Below are 14,801 nucleotides of genomic sequence, written 5' to 3'. Positions count from 1 at the left end.
GTTTAGGAACTACTATGTTAGGAAAAATAATTAAACCTAAACTCAATTACATTCTGTTTTTCACTTTGCTTCGTTGTTCGATTGTGTGTTCACAATCTCGCTATATAATTATGATAGAATTAGAACGGAAAAAGTAAGCTAGGAAACAAACACTAAATAATCGAATGAGTCTCCACAAAATCGTCACTTACCTGGCCAATACTATCCAAGAGCTTGTATTGATTCAGCTGTAAGTACATGCCCGATTTCTCAATGCTAACTCTTCTAGATTCTCTTAACGGTTGCCTTTTTCTATTGCTTCTAGGGCTATTCGTAGGACTGCAGTGTGGAGACAATTGGCAATTTGAAAACAAATGCTTACTTTCTGCTACAACTGAAAATAGAAAAAAAATTTTTATCAAAATTTCAAAAAAAAGGAAACTCAACAAAAAAGTTATGAATTTATGAAATCAAATCACAATAACTATGAATTAATGTTCTCCAAAATTAATGGGCCCATAGAAGTTCTATACATAACGCTATACTAAAAATGTAGTAATTAATAAATTCAATTCAAAGAGTGGTTTCAGAATAAGTGAAACCATTTTCATTCTCCCGATGTTGACCTAAAATTACCAGGTTCAAAGCTATTTGACATCATTGAATATGATCTAATATCACATCTTCAAGATTTGGAATTGAATGGGAAATACAAATGGCGAGTCGCAAATGGCTTTATACATTGATAGTAAAAAGCAGATAATCAAATAAGCAACGCTGGAACAAATGAAGATTTTGAAATTACAGAAGGCGTTCCCTGATGGTATACCTTAATACTCAAGATATTTCCTTTACAATTGAATCAAATGTGCATTGACAATATTCAGTACGTGGATGACACTGTAACATAAGCATATAATATACAAAATTTCCAAAATCAAAGACGGGGTAAAAAAAATAGCACTTCTAAATTTATGACTGTTATTAGAAACGGTATTAAACATACTCATATACGATGATATATTGAAAAATTCTTAGCCTACTATAGAACCAAACAAAATTTCAAAATATTTTATTACTCAACATATTCTCCAACAGCTTTTATTACCTCCTCGTTGTAATAAAATTTACGACCTTTTAATCTTTTTTTCAGTTGAGGAAAGAGATGATAGTCGGACGGAGCCAAATCTGGCAAATGAGGGGGGTGTTCTAGTAGTTCAAACCCTAAATCACGAATTTTTTGCATGCCAACATGAGATTTGTGTACAGGAGCGTTGTCCTGGAAAAACAAAATAATTTTGGATAGCTTGACGCGTCTTTTCTCTTCAATCTTTTCTCGCAGAGTGGTCAGTAATGTCGAATAGTAATCTCCAGATATTTTTCTACGCTTATCCAAAAAATCAATCATGATTACTCCATGGCAATCCCAAAAAACTGAAGCAAGAACTTTTCTAGTAGATTTTTGGACACGAAACTTCTTATGTCTTGGAGAACCAGAGTGTCGCCATTCCATCGATTGTTGCTTTGTTTCTGGATCGTAGAAATGTACCCAAGTCCCATCCATAGTAACAATTCGATTTAAGAAGTCTACATCGTTTTCAAATCGAACGTGATGCTTCTACCCTTGCACGCTTTTGGTCAACATTCAACCATTTGGGATTCAATTTTGCAGCAATTTTTCTCATGTCCAAATTGACGTGAAATATATGATGAACGCTTTCGTATGAAATATTCAGTGCTTCAGATATCCGTTTAAGCCCAATTCGACGGTACATGTCATGAACTGCATCGATATTTTCGGGGACTGACACAGAAACTGTTCTTCCCGATCGGTCATACGAAGGACATTGACCACCAAAGGTATTAAGCATATCTTCTTAAATATGATTACTTCTTAACCCTTTTAAATACAAATACTTGATGATGGCTCGATACTCTAATTTTTTGATTTTCACAATTTCGGTGGATATCTTATTTTTTTTTAATTTATTGCGTAACTCTGGTTTACTTTTTTGACGTCAAACTTCACACTGACACTTCTAAAAAGTTATTGTTCGTTACTATGGTAACGCAATATTTTATTTATGCATGGAAGTGGTCTAGGCTAACTAGATATCAATACATCCTAGACGTAGTGGGGCCCATGGGTTCTAAGCCCAACATTGAAAGAAAGTCATAAATTAAAAAAAATGTGATTATTTTCCAATATAATCTCTCTTCATTTTCATACACTTTTCAAAATACTTGACTAAAGTCCCCTATGTCAGTACTAAAAATATCAAAATGTTCGTACGCCGCCTGTTTTTCATCGTCTTCATCCTTTCATCTTTTACCCCTCTTAACACAGACTTTAGCTTTGCGAAAAAAAAATAGTCAAGCGAGGCCAGATCAGGACTATATGGTGAGTGTTCAATTTCTACCACTATTGTACACGAACGTGAAGCAACAGTAGTCTTGGAAAGCTATCTCGTATAGCCTTTTTTTAGCTCAACTACTTCAGTAAGTCCGTGTCCAGGGTTGTATTTGATCCTTAATTAATTATAGCCATCACTGTTTGGTGCTTTCCATGACCTTTGTTTTTTTTGACACGGGCTCTTCTTTCCAATGCCTCTCCATGGAATTTTTTTTGGATGTCGATCATAATTACATAACCCACCGTGCACTCTAATTTTTTTCATTCATGCTCACGTAGAATCATAGAACACTTGTTATGGAAATTCCGGTATGAGTAGCAGTTTTTTTGTTTTTGCACCGGAACAATATATTCCACTAATTTAATGTTTTCTTGAGTAGTCATCGTCACAGGACCTCCCGTACATAAATCATCTTCTAATGATTCTCGTTTCCAGCGAAGCAACACCGACCAAATTTGATTGTTGAATATGATGGACACAAGTCACGCTAAGCACCCTAAACAGCATTTTGTTTCTGATTTATGTAGTTCTCAATTCTTCTTTAGTCAAACATGTTTAAATATCGTGAAACTGAATTTGAGGCATTTTTCAAAACAACTTAAATGAGTGATCTTTCGAGTTCAACTACAATAAAATCGATTGAAGCAGTAAGTTAAAGTCTATTTAGTACATGAAGCCAAGAACTCATGTATCGCACTACACAGATAGTGATGAGAAAAGCATCAAATGAAGCACACAAAATAGTAAGGTAATAAAAAATGAAATCCGGATCAGAAAGAATCGGAACCAGCTTTTTAAAACAGGAGAAACAGACAAGAACTTGAGTATTAGCCTCAAAGATTGTATCTGTACAGTGCAGTGTTAAGACCTAAGCATTTAAAGTAGCACTCATCATAAAATGGAAGCCTTTGAAATGTGAATTTTGTGGCGATTTTTGAGGTTATCTTTGATCGATTAGAAATGATAACAGAAAAAATCATTAGAAGAAGAGAAAAATAGGCTAAATTTAGAAAGCGACGAACATATTTGAAAAAATCCAAAATGAATCCAAGATATTTGTGATAGATTTAACCGTAATCATGAATATTAATTGAGAGAAAATAGAAAAAAATTGAGAAATTTTAGATTTCCATTGAGAAAATACATACCACAAGCAAATGAGAAACCAGTAATAAATTACTGGTTTCAATTCAAATATAAAAACTGAAATAAGAGTATTGGAACATCGTACACAATTTACAAGAGTGAAGTCTACTAAATGAAAATAAAATATAGAATATACAAACAATCATCTATCCAACTCTAAAACAAATACATGTCGACAAACAAAAATTTACAAGAGGAAAATGTGTTAAACTCAAAATGAATGCAAGCCAAAAGATGAAACATATTTCTTGATGCTAATTTTTTGAAATATTTTCTCTCGATGGGGAGAAAGTGAATCATAAGCAAACCATATGTCTCGTGAGATATCTAAGTTGAACAATATATTTTCAGGAGGAATCCTGCATTGAAAAAGATACTACTTCGATTTACATGTTTTCATGAATAGCCAAATAGATTTTTTTTTAAATTTTTGTTATTATGGTAATTATAAACGATGGATTGTGGAGTGTAAATAAAAAAACCAAGCAGGCAATTCCATTTATTCTTATGTCGTGTTATATTTCACGGTACGAAAGTGACCCATATCACATCTCCGTTATTTTGTCACGATGTGGTAAGTATCTGTTCACTTTCTACTAATTTATTTTCATAATCTATGTTGCGGGCGGAACAATAAAATCTAGAATACTATGTATTTGTTTCTTCACTATAATATAAACAACGCATTGAGACAATGTTTGGAAGGTCGTAAGGTATAGATTGCCTTGACAAGTTTTATGTCAACTTGACGACGGAATGTAAGTCACCCATGTTTTATAACGTATGTCTCATTTACTTAAAAACTACCCTAAACTAATAAATTCCAACTAAGTAGAAGCATAGGAAATACCTTTTGTTATTTCCTTGATAAAGTCAAATAAAAAATAATTTATAAGCATGGAAAAATATTAATAGATATGAATATGAATATTATTTATACAATTTTGATAAATGTTTTTTAGTTCCTTTGTATTGGCACCATTTCTTCAAGTATTGTTACGTTGCAGATTCTTCTAGATCCATTTAGGTGTTATACAAATTAAAAATATCAATTCCCCTCAATTTTTGATAAATAATTGTTAGCGTTGTTGATAAAATAACAAGTCTCATGATCATATTAAAACCGCTTGAAGCTGGTCATAATTTCATGCAAAAACTATCAGTGAAATTAATAAAAATTCAAGAAGAAATCCTGCGGAAGGAGAAGGAGAGAGCAAACCCACAAGAAAACAAAGTTATAAATTGGAAGCAATGAGTCATTCCAAAAATTATATAGTCTGGAAATAATGAACGTCAAACAAAATAATAATCAACCTAAACGGCACACGGTAAAAGATCGAATGTATATTATTGGAAACGAAAAAAAAGTCGACGAATTGTAAAATTAAATCTATTAAGAATTTCAAGTTAGGTGACTACGTTTGTAAGAAAGTTAATAACAGATGTCAAATTTGGTGGCACATGAAATTATGCCAAGCTTTGTATCTTTTGATGAAATTTTCCAACAATGATGAGTTTTCAGATCCAATGTAAATAATTCAGAATGAAGGAACCACAATAGGTTAGAATTGCCTTTATCAGAGAGCAGAGGATGTTTGTTTTTAGAAAGTTGAGCTATATGAGAAATGAAGATCAGTTGAATGAATAATTGGTAGATTATGAAATATAAGAAAATGTTTCATTGCAAGTACAAGAGCTCATTTGATTCAAAAATGCAACAAATATTTTTTTATTCTAGAAATAAATAATCAAAAAAATCTTTATGTCAGCAGAATAATGTATTTGTCATTACTTCCTACATAGATTTCCTATTTAGATTATTTCATAACAAGATTATAGTTAATCCTCATTCTGAAAGCAGTAATTTCAGTACTTAAAACATTATTTGTAATCAGTATATCAGTATATCACAAATATTAATTACATTATATATTATTTGTTAACTCAAGAAACACTAAATAAATTTATATAAAGTTACGAATAATTATTTACTGATAATCTGTCTCACTGTCATCACTAGAGAAAGAAAGAATTATTGGTTTTATAATATCATACACAATCCTATCTAGCCTGATCATTTTATCTTTTTTTTTTTCATGAGATGTGCAACATAATTTTTGCCAGTAAATGTTTGTCACTTTTTCTAAAGCTTGCAGTGAAATATCCTATACATCTTTTAGTTCAGAGGTAGTATTATTGAATGCCACTTCATTTTTTACTTAAGCCAAAATCAATTCTAGAGTTCAATTCATAATGATATGGTGGCAGCTTAAGTACAATTATTTTGTTTTTAATTTGGGATCAGAATTAGTCAAATGTTCTTAACTAAGTTGGATTTTCTCTGGAACCCTTGGTGATATTAATACTGAACACATTGTTTATGTTATCACTACAACAATACCTGAATTACACCATCTCACGCTTGTTTCGATAAATAAGTTATCGTCTACAGAGAAAAAAGACCGAAAATAAACTTTACCGTAAGTGTCTAAAAACAATAGCTTGCGGCAGACAGTATAATCCAAGTATTGGTGTAGTGGTATCGTGAACAGTGTATTCAGTTGTAAATATTCTTGTGCTTTAATTAAGCCAAACTTTCTCATAACCATCACTTAACGTAACAGAAACTAATTTTCCGATATGTTCACATTTTGTTTCTTTTTCATGCCCGTCATAAACGCTTGTTTCAACGCTCCGTTTTAAATCCAGGAAAAAAATTTTTTATTTGAAGTTTTAATTTTCCATTTCTCTATTGAACAAGATGGGAAAAAAATTTCTTTGCATTTATCGGGTCTAGATTTCCAGTTTAGAATTTGAAGTCTGATTTCACTACTTTGACAACATTAATCGGGAAAGGGTTCTATGGAGCATACTTTATTAATTCAACCTTGAATTTCTGTGTATATTGATGATAATAATACGCATATTTTCATTATTTTTGAGGTAAAAATGACCTAAAATAGTTATATTGACTCATTGAAGTCTTTATTATCTTTATAGACATGTACTAAATGATGCAAAAATTTGAACATTGTAAATTTTCTGTTGTTTCCATTGCAAAATATTTAGGAGTGCTGTGTAGTGCTTTTCATAAAGTTCAATATACAATCATAGACAGAGATATAGTATAATTTATTTTGAATTCAATAATCGTATATTAAATAATAATATATTGTTGTTGCTAGTAATATACATTATTTCTCTATATGGATGAATAGCAAAAAAAGAACTGGACCCAAAGCTAAACCCTAAGGTACACCACTGCTAGCTGGCGATTTACTTGAAACTTTGCCTTTAGCTCTTTTTTGTTTACTACATTCAAGGTAAGATACAAACCATTTTAAGGGAACATCTCGGATGCCATAATATCCTGATTTAGTAATCAGAATTTCATTATCAGCACAAAGCTTAAAGAAATCATAAAAAATGAAGCCGTATAAAATTTATTGTTAAGAGAGGTATATATTTCAATGGGGACAATTATAACTGTTTTTAGACAGTTAGGGAAAACCCCTTTTCAAAAGATTCGATGATTAAAGACCATAAAACGTGAGTCATCACGTCTGGAAAATTCAAAAATAACTTAGCTGATCACCCATCGTTGCCACAGGAAGTCTTGTTTTGAGTGCTGAGTATGATTTGCTCTAGCTCAACTCTATCTACAGATCTGAGGAAAGGAACGAGGAAATAAAGAACATCTCGACTTGGAGTTATTTTACAATTAATATTCCTACTTACGTTCACGAAACAATTGTTAAGTTCTTCTGGGTCGAGGTCAATAGTGTTTGATGAACGCGTTTTGTTTCTCAAATCATTGATAACAGACTAAATTTCTTCCGAGAAATTTTTATATCTAGAGATGCGATTGTTCTAATAGTGTTGTTTAATAGTTTTGATAGGTTAGATATAAAATAATCCATAGTTATTGATACAAATGAAGATGTGAGGATTGTCTGTGAACTTTTTAATATACCAGAGTGATCTCATATTCTTGGATGAAGTGCGTGTTTCTATCGCAGTCCATGATTTGTGATGATTAGTTTTACGAGGGCGAAGAGGATGCTGTATTGTAGCACCTGATAATTTTATCGAGAAAGTCTGAAGAGTTGGAGTCAATATCGTCAGAAAAATCAATCCAATTATTAGCTAAGCATAAGTTATGAAATTTGGTGTATAAGTTTTGTATAGAGAAAATCATCACCAACTGTATTTCTTAAGAGATTTACAAGGTAATACAAATTCGGCGAAAACAGCTTCATGATCAGAGAGACCTGAATTAATTACAAGTGATTCACAATGAGGTAGGGAGTCTGGCACTATGTAATCTAGAATTGAGGAAGTTGTTTTAGTAATTCGAGTTGGTAAATCCACGTGCATATTTAGCAGGTAAAACTCAAAAATATTTACTAGAGACTTCCGAATGGTATTGTAATGTACCCATGCTGTTTTCGATGGTGTAGTCATCAAATGATGACTCTAGACCAGACGATTCTGACTACCATGATGATATAAAGATACTTTGGAATTGAATTTTTTTTGGTTTATATTTTATTTGCAAAGAATTTATTTTCCTTTATGGTTTTTGCTTTGAGCTTTAGTTTTCCACGAATGGGGTACAAAAGGGGCTTAGTTCACGTCTGGTACTCTGTTTAAACCAAACTACCTTACAAGCAGGTACATTTTATTCGTCTATTTACGTCATATAATTTGATATCCAGTTGTAGCTAACGAGGTATAATAATGATTAGTTCCAAGTAGGACTACAATTAAGTGCATCTATCTAAATAACGGCATATAATGCCGTCGAATTTATAATGATTCGATTGCCTTTCTTGCATAAGATATACATATTTTCATAGGATTTGTAAAAATAATGAATCTATAAAATGAGGTGATTGCGCCTTTGTAGATAGATCAAACAAAATTGTCGGCACGGGTTTTTACACTCTGCAATTGATATTGGAAGAACTATAATTTTGATGAAGAAAGGTCATTGAGATAGGACCCGTACATAAACTGAGTAACTTATTCAGCAATAAATACCCTGATAAAGGCAGTAAGCTTACTTTAAATCAACTCGGATCATGTACGTTCAAGAAGTTTTATGAAGGTGAAGTTAAATGCATTTGCGAAACATTGCATCGATTTCCTAGAATTCGGTCGGTATCGGTAGTAATTCATCGAACAAGCAGCAAAGATTGCCAATCGTGCCGAGGCAACATTTACGGATTTATATTCTCGATTTTATTAAAGTCAGTTAAACTTTATAAGTAGTCCAGCTACTGTAGCGGCCACCACATAGTATCCGATTACATTATTGAAAGAAAGTGTACAAGATCCACAAAATTTTTATGAAATTTTCTAAAAAGAAATGAATTTTAAGAGATTTTGATAGTGATGGATTGAGAAAAAAAGGACAGAAAGCGCTGGTGAGGATAATCAAATTTTATTATCTCATAAGAAGCACGTGATGGTATATAATAATAATTCTAATACGTCGTCCTATATTGACTCTCTCAAACTACTACGCTACTTCCTTTAATCTATTGGTTCCCAAACTTTTTTGTTTCATAGACCTCTTTTGAAATTTCGCTGGATCTGGTGGATCTCCATCTACATTACTACTAATTTCCAAATTAACAGTTTTCGAGAAAAAAAACGGTTATAATTGATTGCTTGATAGGGTTAATTATTTAATAGTAAAATCAACTGAACAAATTTTCAAATAAACTTCAATCAATTGTGAAGTGAGTGGATATCAAAGTTGACCAATCGCAAAAGTGACTCCATCCAACTTCACTTTTTTGAAATCTACAGTGACTCAGCACAAGAATCAATCAATGATCAAAAATTTTATTTAGAAAACTTCCCATTCGGAGTGGTAAAAAGAATGTATTATATTTCGTCAACTTTAAGCTGAGTATCGAAGAAGAGTTAAGGGGACAAGCGTTTCCAGCCTCATAAAATGCGGAATCTTTCGGCACGACAATTCCTCTTTCCATTTTTCATGGATTGTACATAGTTGCATAGTTTCATAATTGCCTTTTCGACGATGCCACATCAACCTCATAGTACCAATATCGCCTTATGTGACTTTTTCTAGGATGTCGCACATCAGAGAAATCCATGATGGTGGTGAAGTGGAAATTAATTAATTCCTTGAATAGTGGAAGAGACATAGAAATAGTTGTACAGAGTCGAATGCGTATTAAAACCTTTTCACTGCGACGCCCTTCTATAGTCGGGCCAGTGAATCTTTCCCTGCTTTGTCCCATTTTAGTAGGTCCAGACGAATGTTCTGTGCTTGCGGACTATCCATGCGTCCCACAAACCCATTCTAATGGATTCCAGGAATGATTGATAAAGTCATACTAGCAGTGAAAAGGTTAAGGTGAAGGTCGATAATAAAATTTTGTGTTAAAATTTATTCACTTCTTTTTTTGATATATTACTGGTTTTTAATTCTACCTCGTATAGGAGTGGAATGTCTCGTATGAGACATATAAATAAGGGAGATCCAACCTCGTCGCGAATTCCTTGAATTATTCTCGTGTCTCGTACCTTGAGATTCAAATATAGCTTTCAACATTCCGCTGTTTTATAATATTATTTATTTAAATAAAGCAGAAAAATGAACTCAACGATATTCCTACTATTTTGAACAGCTGTTAGTGTTTTGATATAAATAATGTTTTGATGAAAACAATAACATTCAAACTTATCATCAATAGTCATAAAATAATCCAATGAACAAAGCTTTTTAGAGATATTGACAAAAACTCTGGAATTATGTGACCGATCATCCATTATTTCCAATTTCTTAGATGCTCACACCTTCTTAGCATATCTTAGATATGATGCATGTTATGTAGAATATTGATCTTACTCGTATATCTGATCGTTCCACTTCTTAATGCGGTTTATTTTGAGTAACATGCAATGTCGAATCCCTCGATGACTATCTGTCACTTTTAAGTATTGTTTCAAAGTTCAGGTGGGCGAAAAGAGTCCTCGGCATTAGTTGTGGACTGTCTCACCGAGAAATTTTAATTTCAAAATTTAACAGCTTACTAAGTATTAAATCCTCATCCCATCTGGATACGAATTTGGATAAACAAGGGGCTCACCTTTAAAAGAATCTTTGATGAAACGCTTTAATAGCTGGTTCTTCGTATCAACTTTTCTTGTTATTAAATCAGTTCCGCGTATTATGAATTTAAACTGCTTCAATTGATCCTGCGGATAATCTAGAATTGTGAGAGACTTATAATATCTAATTGGATAAACTATCTTGAATGCCTCAAAAGGTTCAATAACATCGTACAAGTTAATGTCAAATGGAAAAAACGTCTTAAATTTTGCAATAGTCCTCAAAACCTTGTGACTTAATCGTGTCCATCAAAATATGCATTTCCAACAGACCACGAGCTGATCTAAGTTTCAGGTTGAACTGATCCAGAACTTCTCCCACAATTGCGTCTATGGAAAACATCAATTTCAGATTGAATTGGACAGATTGGACTTGAGTGGTTCTGTACAGTAGCTGAATTAATTAGAAGTTTACACACAACTACTGAATAACAAATTTGTGTCTAGTTATTGATTACAACACCCAACAAAATATTTCAGATGACATACTTAAGTTGTAAATGATGGTTTCACTGACGATATTCATTTGCATTGTCAATTGTTTCCGTGAGAACGGCAATTGATGTTTTAATAATGTTGTTTACATACTCTTTTAATCGTCTGACCTCCATATTTTCTCCCTTGCTGGAATATGGTGAAAAGGAAACAAGTTTTATGTGCGACTGTATGCAGTCTGTTAATCTCAATCAATATCTTAGCAGCGTCTCAGATCTGCTCCGAATTATTAACAATTTTTGGGTTCCTTAAAGGTGCTAATTACTTAATATTGCGGTAAAACAATTACCTTTATCTCTTTTTATAACCGTGAGATACTAGTGTGAATTCTTTTCAAGTTTTAAGCTTGTGGTCGAAAACATAAAATAGAGATGCCGCTTTATTCAACTAACACTGTTTGTTTGTATGGTACAAATTTTGTAATCAATATTTAACTACCTACCCGTTAACCAATCGACTAGATGTATTACGAATACAAGAACTAGATTGCTCGAACCTAACGGAAAAGAAACCATGCAACAACGAAGCGTTAGCTGAAATGGAAAGATTTTGAATGTGTAAAGTTGAAAGGTCTTGACCAATTGTTAAATATCAATTGTGTACCGTTTTCATGCAAATGACGGATAAGACATGACCAAATTGATATTGTTTTCTCGGATTGTACTCTAAAAGGTAAGGTTCACTGATAGGCCATAGCGTCTATCTTTTAGCAATTTGATTTTCGAAGTTAACAATTACTATAATTCGCGAAGTATTTGAAGTATTGATTACAAAATTTTACTTATACAATTACAAGAATAAAAAGTCAAAAATAATATATTATAAAAAATTTTCTCAAAACCCACACTTTATAAATATTTAAAAAGTCACAGATAAAAAGGGAGACTGTATAGGGGTCGTGGCGGACAAGGTTGGTACGTATGTAGGTTATAATAGAATTGAAAAAAAAAATGAAAATTTATCAGAACAATACCAAATGTGTGGAAGTTTAAATTGTATATAAATTTTTTGGTTGTAATAATAATTATATTACCAACATTGTCCAACAAAACCCCTGTCCTGTCCTTACCTTTTACTTTTTAGTGTACTTTTAAAATTTTATAAACTGTGGTTTTTAAAAAAGTTTTTTCAATAATATATTATTAATATGTACGACAAAAAGGATGACAGCTATTATCTAATCTCTTCTAATAAATATATATTTTGAATATTGATTACTTCACACGTGTTTGATATTTATATAACCCTTGATCAATTTTAATAAATCATTAAAAATTTAGTTTCATGTTATACTACAATTATATCTGACCTTTTATACCAAGTATTGCGATTTTTAATTAGAATAACCAGTTAAAATAGCTACGATACAATTCTATAATTGTGGAAATTCGGGATCAAGAAAAAGTATAATAACTAGAGATGACAGCTCTCTTATAACTATAATGCTATGAGAAACCGAACAGTAACGGTAGTTTACTTTCGAAATCATATAGAAGTGGAAAATGTCAACGTAGTAAGTGAAAAGTGAGGAAGCAACTTCAGGCAGTTGGATTATCTTTTCGAACGAGAACTACTTGACTGTATTTTCTCGTAAACATCGGATTGCAAGGTTGAATTTTGTCTGACAATACAAGACAGGATTAGGGTATGGCGTCGACAAGGTGAGAGATATGCTCAAAGGTATAGTGCCGACCAACTTCCATTTTGTGGAGGATCATATAATTATGAAAGACAATATACAAGGCCCTTCGCGACGAGCTGAATCGATATGTATATGGGAAAGTACTGCAATTAGTGTTCTGAAAATTTGCTTGCGTGGGTTTTCCGAACTGCTCGGTTCAGTTAAAATAATTTCACTTTTCTAAAACTTCCAGTTATACCGGAAGTAGACCCAAACTTCGTTATTTTAAACGGAATGCTATGATTTTTATCAAGTTTTTGGAATCTACACGAAATTTCAATATAATATCAGTATGCCTAAAGTCCACTATTTTTTATTTATTTCACATAAACCCTGACAAAAATTTATATAGGGTGTTCAGAAAATGGTGCCGAATTTCGTTATCTAAAAACTTCGAAAACTTAATTTTCTCAATTGGCAACTCCCTCTTTACCATTGGATTTTACGCTGTAAATTAAGGGGACTTGGTTTTTAATTGTCGGTTGTCTGGAGCGACATATCAACAAACAAACAGCTTGACGTTTAAGCATCGCAAAAGTGTTCATCATTTCCCGCTTACGATTTATTAATGAAGATTATTGTTAAACCCACGGTCAGTTTGTTGCACCGTGCAGCAAATTGAACCTGTCGTAGACAATGAAACCAATGAAATTACAGTTTTAGGATACTGAAAATTCATTAACCGATGCAGAAAGAGATTTGGGAATATCAGACATAAGTATTCACAGGATTCTTAGAAAACACAAGTTCCATCCGTATTCAATCACGTCAGTACAAAATTTAAGTTCAGGTGACGATCAAAGAAGAATTGCTTTTGGTGAATTCATGTTAATTAAAACTCAGGAAGACTAAAATTTTTTACAAAACTTAATTTGGTCAGATGAGTGTAAGATTCAGAAGAATGGAATATTTAACCGGCGTAACTCCCATTATTGGAGTGATACTAATTCTCACATTAGCATGAAAGACAGTTTCAAGGGTTCTGGAATTTCAATGTTTTTGATAAAAAACGACAGTATGCTGGTGGTACATATTTATGACGAACATTTGAATGGTAATCTTACTATTTAAATTTAAGGGTGAATTTTACTTCAAATTTTTGTTTATTTCATGTAACATATATCTAGAAATAATAGAAAATTATTTACACCCACTAAATTTGAATTGGAATCATCTGTGGTATCCGCACGACGGAGCCCTACCACACGGTAGTGCGCTTATAAATAACTTTTTACAGATTCATTTTGAGGACCCCGTTCAGCGGATATCACCCCATTAGAATTTTTTCTATGGGGTTATATAAAAGATATCGTGTATGCTTCGCCGCTAATTACAAAAGAAGACTACCAGGAAAGAGTTCGGAATGCATTTCGAACTCTTTCGCCGCAAGAAATCCGGAAAGCCACTCAGTACTTTAGTTTAATTTTTGGTTTTGTTGTTCTCCTCTTAGTCTAGTGTTTTTAAACATTTTTTAATTGACTGAAGTATTTTATTTTTTGATACGTTAACTTTTGTTATTCGTTGTTCGCCATCGGCAGGTGACAATTAAAAACCATGAAGATTTCAGTTTTTTCAAGTTTCTATATAAACCGTTAATTTGAGATATATGCATTTACTAACGAAGTCCCCTTAATTTAAAGCGTAGAATCCAATGATAAAGAGAAAAATGGAGGCTGCTATTTGAAAAAATCAAGTTTTTAGATAGCGAAATTCGGCATCATTTTCTAAACACCCTATATAAATGTTTGTCAAGATTTTCACAGATTTTGAGAGCTGTATGTGTCATTTGTCCAAATCTAAATAATATTAGACCTGACTCACTTAAACTTAAATATAATTTTTTTAGTATTAGGCTGCATGTGTTTCGAAAATGTGAAATAATCAAAAAATGGTGGACTTTAGGCATACGATGCCTTATATAAAGTTATATTGAAATT

At 32.3% G+C, this 14,801-nt stretch overlaps 1 protein-coding gene across 8 annotated transcripts in view; it reads right to left on the bottom strand.

Annotated features, from left to right (window-relative positions):
• The window catches only part of LOC130441295 (calcium/calmodulin-dependent protein kinase kinase 1), a 539,168-nt gene that overhangs the window by 156,801 nt on the left and 367,566 nt on the right, over window positions 1–14,801 (bottom strand). For all 8 annotated transcript variants that reach the window (XM_056774909.1, XM_056774907.1, XM_056774910.1 and 5 more), the window contains one exon: window positions 192–373. In XM_056774909.1, the coding sequence (XP_056630887.1) occupies window positions 192–373 (182 nt within the window). The remainder of the gene's footprint in view (window positions 1–191; window positions 374–14,801) is intronic.

The sequence above is a fragment of the Diorhabda sublineata genome, chromosome 3 (genome assembly GCF_026230105.1).
Source record: "Diorhabda sublineata isolate icDioSubl1.1 chromosome 3, icDioSubl1.1, whole genome shotgun sequence".
In the NCBI taxonomy this organism is placed as follows: Eukaryota; Metazoa; Arthropoda; class Insecta; order Coleoptera; family Chrysomelidae; genus Diorhabda; species Diorhabda sublineata.
The sequence above is the reverse complement of the archived record's forward strand: the minus strand, read 5'-3'. Positions and strand labels throughout refer to the sequence as shown.